General features: G+C 41.2%; 1 protein-coding gene across 1 annotated transcript; it reads left to right on the top strand.

Moving 5' to 3' along the window:
- Positions 1-8,168: 8,168 nt before the first annotated feature.
- LOC137266173 (iduronate 2-sulfatase-like) lies at positions 8,169-9,704 on the top strand. Its single transcript, XM_067801659.1, has one exon. It carries the CDS (start codon positions 8,169-8,171, stop codon positions 9,702-9,704), a length of 1,536 nt encoding a protein of 511 aa, XP_067657760.1.
- Positions 9,705-10,420: the final 716 nt, after the last annotated feature.

Below are 10,420 nucleotides of genomic sequence, written 5' to 3'. Positions count from 1 at the left end.
GATTTACGAGGTTGTTCCTGGAGTTTCGAAACGTTTAGGTCTGTTTCCAAACGTGGCGTGACATCTTTTGTTAGAACCAAGGAAACTTTGTTTGGCGGGTGGTCTACTCCAAATTTGTTTAAGCAATGCGTCTTAAGAGACATTCGGAATCATCTTTAAGAGCACAAAGTTGATAAGATGCACAGGCTGCTAGTTTGGCAGACGAGTGTTCACTTATTCATAAGGTTAGTCGTAAGCAGTCGATATGTTCAGGCAGTGCTCAGGAAACATCTCGTTGAAACATCTCAAAATCTGGTTCTGAGTTCATTGATAAAGGTCATGATCTGCATTTTCGTCTTTCGTCGCAAATATTGCCCTCAACAAGGACACATCATTTCTGACATCCTAAAAACACCCACATGTCCCCTAAAACCCTGTGTGAACGTCAAGGCACATGATTGTTGGGGTGGGACCTGTCTTGGTGAGAGGAGCACTTCACTTTCGTTTGTAGCGGTTCTGTATCAGCTGAAGGTGATAGTTCAAATATTAACACCAAACCATGTTTACGTGTTGATTTCGTTGTACATTTAAATTTGGTTTCTGCGTGTTATTTTCATCAAAAGTGACAGCGACACCGGTATGAACATGCTATCGTGACCAATCCAAGATGTCCCCACTAATGACTAATGGAGAGCATGGAGGTCACCCAACTGATATAATCAGATACAAAACAATGAATCATTAGTGTCATTATTGTCTCAGGGAATAAATAAGCACGAAAGCATAACCTATAAAGGATTGACTCTAAGTGGGTAAAGTGTTAAGCTACTCATGAATAAGGATTAAATATATTTCAAATCTGTGTCCCCATAGGCAGCAAGTGAACTCCCTCTCTTGTGGGTCTGCTTTTCATTTCAGTACATGAATCAGAATTCCTGCTAAAGTTGATATTTCTCGAGATTTTCATGAATAAATGATATGACATTTTTTTGTTCAAAAGAGACTAAATAATGTAAATCTATATGCATTTGCGTTGGAGCATTTTGAAAACATCAAAGTGTATTCCGTGTCACATCGAATAGCCTTCCTTGATCTTCTTCACGTAGTATTTGAAGTTTAATGTGCATGAATAAGTATTCCCGCTGAATTTAAAATAAAATATTTTGGAATGACTGTTATATCTTATATTGCTAAAGTAAAGTCTGTTATTTGTCATAAACCGTAAGCCACGGTAGTTGGTGATTTGGCCAGCATATAATATATTATACACCCACTCAAACAAGAAACGCATGTATAGTTTTAAGCTTTTTTATATCAATCAATTGGATACACAGTATTGTTCTTAATAATGGACACAATTCAATGAAAATCTGCATAGGGAACGTTGAAATATCCGTCTTATGCACGGAGAAGAAAAGGTCCGATAGGTAGTCACACAGAGGCGGTAGGTGGCGTTGAATTCAGTATCTGTTGTGACCCCATGAGCGTATAGGACTGCACGACATCGTCTCGGCATGGATCGAATGAGTCTCTGGATCTGATTTTGTGGAATGGCAGTCCACTCTGCCCGTAGAACTGTGGCAAGTTGGCAGTGGGTTACGCAGTCGTACACGTCTGTCGAGAACATCCCAGAGATGTTCTATTGGGTTCAAGTCCATTGCAATAAGTCCATTGGATGGCCATGGCAACACATTGATATTCTCATTAGTGAAGAAATCTGTTGTGACAACTGCCGTGTGCGGTCTGGCATTATCCTGTTGGAACAGCTCCCTCTGGCTGTTGAGAGCAGGAAGAAGGTGTGGACGAAGGATTTCAGCACAGCAGCGTTGAGCGGTCAGATTGCCTTGGACAATCACCAAATCCCTTTTTCCAGTGTAGGATATGGCTCCCCACATCGTCACACTCCCCTTCACGAATCTGTCCACCAGGAAGGACACAGACGTTGGCGAAACGTTCATGACAGCGTCTGTAAACCCTCATCCTTCCATCGCTTCCAACACAAATCTCGACTCTCGCTGAACCAGATCCGATGGCAGTTAGCCAAGGTCCAGTTCTGCACATTGTTAGACCACTGTAGTCGATAACGTCGATGACGTTGACGTAGGACAGGGCCAAACTAGGGTCTTCGTGTTCTTAGACCTGCTTCTCGAAGCCTGTTCCTAACGGTCTGAGCAGAAACTCGGCGTAATCCGGGTATGTTCATGGAGGCACTGGTTGCTGTAGCAGTACGATGACGTACGTGATGTCCCCGGATGTACCGATCTTGGGCTCTGTTGGTCACTCTAGGACGTCCGCTCCTTGGCCTTCGACGGAGTTCTGTTGGCGCCATCTCTCCCAGAGACGAGAAATTGTGCTCTGATGGACTCCCATACGGCGGGAGACGGCATGCCGGGGTTGTCCAGCTTGAAGAAGTCCTATGGCGATGTTTCGGCTTAGTCTCGGCATTTTCATTCACGTTGAAAGTGGCGGAAAAGGTGAATGAAGGAGAGACAAGGGTCGACCTTTTATATCCATCAGCGACGCGATGTGCATCCCACTTTTCTCTTGCATTTCATGCACATTTTGCTTTCGGTGACAATACACACGCAAAAAGAAAATCGTGCCTTTAAATAGGCGTTGTGCAGGATGGGTGCGTTTGGATGCGATGTTTTGATACAAAAACACATACGAAATTACAAATCCATGGAGGATGCTCGGAAATACAAAGAAAATTCAAAATTCAAACTTAGTGATGCGTTTCTTTTTTGAGGCAGTATATATAGGAGTTCAAAGATACTTATACATATACAAGATGCACAATATCAATAAGTAAAAGATTCAGTTCCACATGTAACCCTAACGTTGTAGTCTACGAATAATGTACACATTCGTCTTACACATACACTGGTATTCATTTGAGACAGCATGCGTGACCATGCAGAGTATGAGGTTCAGCTCCCTTTGAAATATTTGCTTTACTTGAACCTATGTTCTGAGATTGCACAAAACCAGTTCAGGTGTTTTGCCATCGTATGTGCAGGCATATCGTTGTCGAGTTGAAGACTGATCTAGTAGTTTATCTTTGCTGGCGTGTATAAACTGTTTCTCTAACCCGAGGCAAATTTTACATCGAGATGCACTCCTCATTTTAAATCTTTTCTTTCACAAACTCTCACTACGTTCTGTGCATGTGACGAGACTGCATTGCATCAGGTGAGGTATTGTGGTGGTATGAGTTTCTATCTGTTGTTTTCTGTCAAGGTTTACGGGCGCAATTTAAAAGATTAATGAGATAAAAATAATTAACATATTGCACACTGACGACCATGAGGTTATTTAGATAGTACTTTATGTAAAATGTGCGTAATAGTCTTGTGGGTGATTGATGGTGTACGTTATGCCAACGGTTCTCCTTGACCCCGATCTTCATGTTTCACTTTTAGATCCTTAATCATCTTTCATACATTACTGATTATGAGGGTCTCGAGTTCAATCTCCTCTGCTAATAACGAAATGATTATTTGCTTGTAAATCCGCCTTCGTAACACGCATGTAGGACTAGACGATTACAGAACCAATCTATATTAGCTTTGCGGTATGATGGAGCACAGTTCCTGATTGAACTTAACAGAAAGAGTTACCCTGAAGGTTTAAGTATAACACAGCCAGCCAGAAGGGTCCATCTAACTGGTCATGGACAAAACAAACAAGAGGTTGATACCATAAGCTCGTCTCAAGAAGGCAAAATTTGTCATCCACTTTTACCCTTTAATGAAATACGCAAATGTGATTAAAGTTATGTCACCTGTAAGGGTATTGTGTCTCACAGTTTTCCCTGCAGGAATCAACAGTGTTACTACATGTGGGTGACTGGCAGACATACTTCCAGGTCGCAACCTGCACTAAAATCCCACGCATGAAGCAGACAGAAAGTTATTAGAAAACGGGGTTTAGCGGGGATTGCTACAGCTTACCCTGGATCTAAGAGGCAGCGAATTTAAGGAACAGAAATTCGGAATTTGACACCAGTGCGTTTCTAGGTTAATGAGACCATAGATGCATCTTATGCACGTCATTCCTTTATTATTTTTAAGTACGTGTTTTGTTTTTTGTTTTAAATAAAATCGACCAAAGTCATTACCGAATGCTCCTGAACTCAAATGAGACTGAGTATATTTAGGTTGTATTGCGGTAAACCACAGAATGCTATACAAATAACAACTGCATAAAACGTATGCTAGATTTACGAATCAGTCACTGCAAAATTATATTAAAAATGGCAGCTTGCAATACAGTTGTAGTACAATTACAGTGATTGTAAGAAACACAACAGACCTTGCTACGACAGTAAAAACCGTAACAAAGATATTCATCTACACAAACAAACGGTGTATTCGCAAGAAGGCGATGTTTTCGCGCGTAAAAACATAATCCCTTTTTCGTTTTCCCCTTCTTGCAAACTGACAACAGGTGCTCAAGGTTCAGGTGTTTACATTAGAACCCTAATCCCCAGGAAGGTGACAACCATAAGATGTTCATTCTTTTTTTATACACATGTATAAAATAACAGTTTATATCATCACCGTGTCACTTTACAATAATTAAATTATCACTTTTTCCGCAGTCTTTCATAATCCTCAAAATAAATACAATATATCATCTAACAATATGTCAACTGAAATTATTCAAATTTAAAAGCAAGCGATGTACTGTCTGCATAATGATATACAGCTATCTTGTAGGAATCAATTTCCACTTGATATCATCAAACTTTCTTTACAGATCTTTCTCTCAGGTGGGAAGGCGCCGATCAGCGGCATGTAGGACCGAGCTGATTTCTGCAGACTCCTCACTAAAATAGCATCGAACGATTTAGATAAGGTTTGGATGGGCCTTGCCTACCAACTTCTGCAAAAGCCCATGCCAACCTTCCAGGATGTTGTTTGTTCTTGCATCCGCTGTGGCGTAGTGTATCCTGGTAGTCATCGGATGGCCATCGATCCAGGCTGATCAGACTATTGTATCGCAGATCGGTAAGCATTCTCTTCCCACAGAGGTTACTTGTCATATCTTCCTACGAACCTCTGTTCTAATACGGCCATATTTAGCGGTTCTCATGAAATCCCCTAGCGGCAAAAAATGGCAGCAGATTTATCTCCCTTTTTTTCTGTCCAATCAGAACAAGTGTTACATCGACCTAGATTTAACTTGAAAAATGCAAGCAATGGGGAGAAACAAATACGACATGACTGAGTTCTGTCTAGAAGAAACATTTGAGTATCGCGCTCGGGAAGAGGTTCTAGTTTTCACGATGCATTCGGAAATTACCGAGATCTTACGATCACTTTTGAAACAAGGTTGCTGATTGCACAACTAAATCTGAACGCCTCCAATCACGAGTCTTGAACACTCGCACCATGAAAGGGTCGTATGAGAACATAGGTTACGTAGGAAAATATGACAGGTAACCACTGTGGGGAGAGAATGATCGGTAAGTGCTTGTAGCAACACGTCTTTCATCTGTAACAGAAATTTTATTAATTAAGTTTCATACATATTTCTGCAATTGCTGAGATAGAATAAACTGCCTTTCCATTCACCCCGGAAAAAAACACTGTCGCTTCATTCTTCGTCGCCAGTTCGAAGTCAGTCTGTAACCATATCATTAAAAGTATATTATTAATGATGTATTGTGTACCTGGATGCATCCTGAATTAAGACAGAAAATCTTGCTCGCTGCCGCATCCTTCGTAAGTGAGAGAGTTCGCTTGTAGGTACTCAGTTTCTTGTCTAGACGGATTAACAACACCAGTAGCACCTCTTCCCTTTGGAAGAGGATGTAAGATGCACAAATGTGTAAAGATGGATGGAACTTATCAGAAAGTTCCATCGCCATAAATGATGGCAGCAGCAGAGTGATTTTCCAAGTTTCTTGTTAAGAAACCTAGAATTCAAACGTCTGTTCCACTGTAGCAGTGATGAAGGACCCACCAGTGTTTGTTGTCTGGAAACAGTCAGGAATGACCGAGTCTCTGCGATAAATGGCGAGATCGGTAAAGGGTGTCCTTCTTGCTCTTGAATGGCATCGATTACTCCAGTGAAAGATAGCGTCGGTCAATGCTCCATTTCGAAAAGATCCACATAACCGCCAGCCTCCTTCAAAACTAATATGTGAAGCTCTGGAAATGTCAGGCTGAAGTAATCTATATTTAGAGGAGGTTCATCTGGTAACTGATTTAGGAATGTCATAATAATTTGTACCTACAATTATTGCCAAAATATTGCCACAGATATGATGACACTGCTTTTTAAAGCAAAATAACTATTTCTGCTGTGCTTATACAACACTATTAAATTTAGATTTCACTTGTTAAAAATGACAAACATGTGACCATGTAACTCATTTCTGATTTTCACTTTTCAAAGGCAGGTACCCTCTTTGAGGAAAACAAAATACATGTTTTCCAAAAGTGCATTATCCTGTTGAAAGTAAAAGACAATTTTCTTTATGGTTTTGTTTTTAACTAAAAGCACTACAGCTAATTATCATAGCTCGTCAATTTTTGAAAGATTTCCTATGTGCCAAATTATATATTTGCAAAATATACTAGGTGGCTTACATTTTTATTCACAGTTATATATTGACTGCAGAGAATACAGTATGGTCTTAGCCAGCGTCTTCAACACTGTGGTCTCCCGTGTATCTGAAACCTAAAAAGGATTGGGAGTATGAGTACAGACATCATTCATTGAATGAATATGATCCTCCTCTTGATATTGTTTGATATTATCAGTTTAAAGTTTGACAATCATTATGGAATAGTATTAGTTATATATTATATATAAATGATGATATGTGATAACATACCTTAATGGCAGTTGGCACTGGGCGGTTGTGAGTTATGTCGCCCCTCATTGGAATGTCATTCTTCATTGTCACTGAGGCAGACAATAATCTGCGTTATTTCCTTTTCTCTTACTCATTCTGTACACATAAAACTTCCAGCTTCCGACTCGGTGAAGGAAAACCAAGTACTGTGGATAGTCAACTTCTTTATTGCGATGGGTGCGACGTTTCGGTGTAGGTACTAACACTGTTATCGAGGCAAGTGATACATGGAGTTGTAACATGGAGAATATATGCTTAGCAAAAAAAACCTGGATAAAACCTAACGTACGCACAAAACAGGGTATACCTCCAAATCACAATGCTACAACGAATTTATCTTACCGACTGTTTAAATCTCTAATTATGTAAATGCATCATTAAAACAAACTGATATTCAATCATAAGTTGTAAAAACAAGGTACTGACTAGACGATCCGAAGCACTGGTTCACGGTTCACTGACTACCGTGGATGCATGCTTTATCCATGCCCATGGAGAGGGGTATAAATGATGTAATTTCCCTCGCCACAAAACTTATACCCCGCGTGGGCAGTGTCTGGCTGTGCACTAAGCACACGTGGTAATTTGTACCAGGTCACGTTAACCAATCAGTGATGGAGATCCTTATACGATGATGCACGAAAGTTACCGATGTTTTGTGAATGCGAATCGATGGAAGGAAGATATCTCTAAACCTGATTTACTTGTCAGCAAAATCTAGCGATGGCCACAAAACGATTTGTACCCATGCTTCAAACATATAAGACACAAGGTAAATGCGTTGTTCACTGGTCCCTCGGGGCCCATGGGTTAATGTATTTTCGGGCTTAGGGAACATAAACAAACATCGAGGGTACACTAACCCATGTCTCCTTCTTGACCAGCGAACAACTTATAATAGAGCATGGAGATGTCCAGTTTCAGAAGTAGATACACCAAGACGACCTCATTTCCATACTGGACGATAGCGAGTTTTTCGGACTGTTTTATCGTTTATGTTACACATACAGATGTGTGTGACTGGTAGACATTCAGCGGACAAATATGAACTTCCAGAGAGACGAAACCTAAATGTAAAAGAGTTTATATTCAAACATTATTGAATCTGTTCGGAAATAACGATGTTGTTCAAGACACTCAGTCTACCAGTATATTAATACGCTTAAAATATCAGTGCATTTTACATACGAGTCGTAATGCTTCAACGAAGTTTCGATCAATGACACCTGTCACAAACACCTTGCGTTGCATTGATTTGCTACATATGAGTATCTTGCAGCCTGACATAGTCACACATAATGACGTTTTCCAGCAATCCGACATGATGGTGAAGATATGTGCTCTAGTGGCACAACTGATGTTGACAGCAATAGTGATTGCTAAGAAAAATGTTTTGTTTCTGGTTTCAGATGACATGAGACCAAACCTCAATGCCTACCTGGGTCCAGACATGCCGTCTCCTGTCCACCCCAAGATGCACACCCCTGCTCTCGATGCCTTAGCCAGCAGATCCCTTGTTTTGAAGAGAGCCTATGTGTCTCAGGCTTTGTGCAGTCCTAGCAGAACTGCCCTTCTCACCAGCAGGCGCCCTGACACTAGTCATGTATGGTACATTGGACCTTACTTCAGACACGTTGGTGGTAACTTTACTACACTGCCTGAATACTTCAAGCGTAATGGCTACCGCACTATTGGAATGGGGAAGATCTTTCATCCTGGAAGTTCCTCAGGAGGAGATGATCCCGTATCATGGACGGATCCATATTTTCATGCAGGAGACAAATATGGAGGAGACGACCTGTTATGTGAAGCAGTATCAGAAGAAAGAGAGAAGGCCCAACCGCTTGAGGATCAAATGATCGCGGACCATGCAATAAAAACACTTCAGGAAGTCGCACCTAGAGCAAAGTCAGGTGAGCAGCCGTTCTTTGTAGCAGTAGGGTTCCATAAACCGCATACACCATGGAACTATCCTGCTCGTTTCAATACCTTCTATCCCCTGGAGAGTCTTCGCCCGGCACCAAACTATTACGCTCCAGTTGGAATGCCAGCTGTTGCCTGGCATAACTTTAAAGACTTTGGTGTTTTCAAAGACATTCAACAATACAACTTATCGCACATTGGTGCTATAAATTTCACATTTCCACCTACATTGACAGTTGAACTAAGACAGGCCTACTACAGCTGCATCAGCTATATTGACAATGAGATTGGCAGAGTTATTCAAGAGCTTGATAACTTGGGACTTTCTAACAATACAATCATATCCTTCTGGGGTGATCATGGGTGGCAGCTGGGAGAACATTCAGAGTGGGAGAAGCACACAAACTTTGAAGACGCCACCCATGCGCCCATGATGATACACGTTCCTGGAGTCACCGATGAAGGTGTGGTGACAGAGCACCTGACGGAATTTGTCGACCTCTACCCGACTCTCGTTGATGCTGCAGAACTTCCTAAGCTTCCAACGTGTCCACCAAACTCACAGAACATCACCCTGTGCACAGAAGGTACGAGCATGGTCCCACTTATGACAAATCCAACAATGCAAAACTGGAAAATTGCTGCTTTCTCCCAGTACCCTCGAGGAGGAGACGGTCTCCATGGTGATGTAATCATGGGCTACACCATGAGGACAGACCACTATCGCTACACAGAATGGATCAACTTTAAAGGTCGGCCTGTCTATAAACCTATGTGGGACGAGCTGAAGGCAGCTGAACTCTACGATCATGTGAAAGACCCAGAAGAGAACTGGAACCGAGCCGATGACCCATCCTACAAAGACATCAGGATCCAGCTGTCCAGGAAGCTACAGATTGGCTGGAGAGGAGCTTTGCCTGACGAACACTTCTGAGATGACCAGTATCACCTGTTTTCCTGTGATGTTTGTGATAAAGATGGTCAGTATCTCCGAATGACTTGTCAATGGGTTTTTTTGCGTGTGGCGCCCATGCTGTTTGATTCATGGTTACACTTGTTCCTTAGTCACCTATGTTTGTTATACGAGGCTACTAAATGGATGAGGTGACTGGTCAGTGTCGTCTTGGTAATGGTTTATTCGATCCCAAACGTCGCTCATAACATTTCAACTAATCTGTGTTTTCAATTTACCTCTTGTAATCACATGACAGTGTGGCATCAAAAACCTTTCACATAAACACACACTTGAGATTGATTGTTTCAGATTTGATAATATATCCCCACACTTAAAGTCGGTGTCTGACACACGACATATGTGAGGAATTAAAGAAAGTAAAACTCTTTTGATATGCTGCTATAGATTACTGAAATTTTCAGCGTACAGAAACTGTTATATGAGAAAACGTTTCGAATACTTTAACCTAAAAGAGTTCACCGACTAGAGTGTTGATTGTGCTGGTTCACACTTAAATTATTTAATGCAAACGGAGTATCACAATTACGCAATAAAACATGTCGCACTTACTTTTCACTTTGACGTTGAGTGACGGGAACGACGGGTAAAGCATGAGACATATCGAGAACACCTTGTGGCAAAACTATACTTTTAAATTTAAATACTTTCAATCAGTAATTAGTATAGGGGTATGT

Source organism: Haliotis asinina, chromosome 15, assembly GCF_037392515.1.
Source record: "Haliotis asinina isolate JCU_RB_2024 chromosome 15, JCU_Hal_asi_v2, whole genome shotgun sequence".
Classification (NCBI taxonomy): domain Eukaryota; kingdom Metazoa; phylum Mollusca; class Gastropoda; order Lepetellida; family Haliotidae; genus Haliotis; species Haliotis asinina.
The sequence above is the reverse complement of the archived record's forward strand: the minus strand, read 5'-3'. Positions and strand labels throughout refer to the sequence as shown.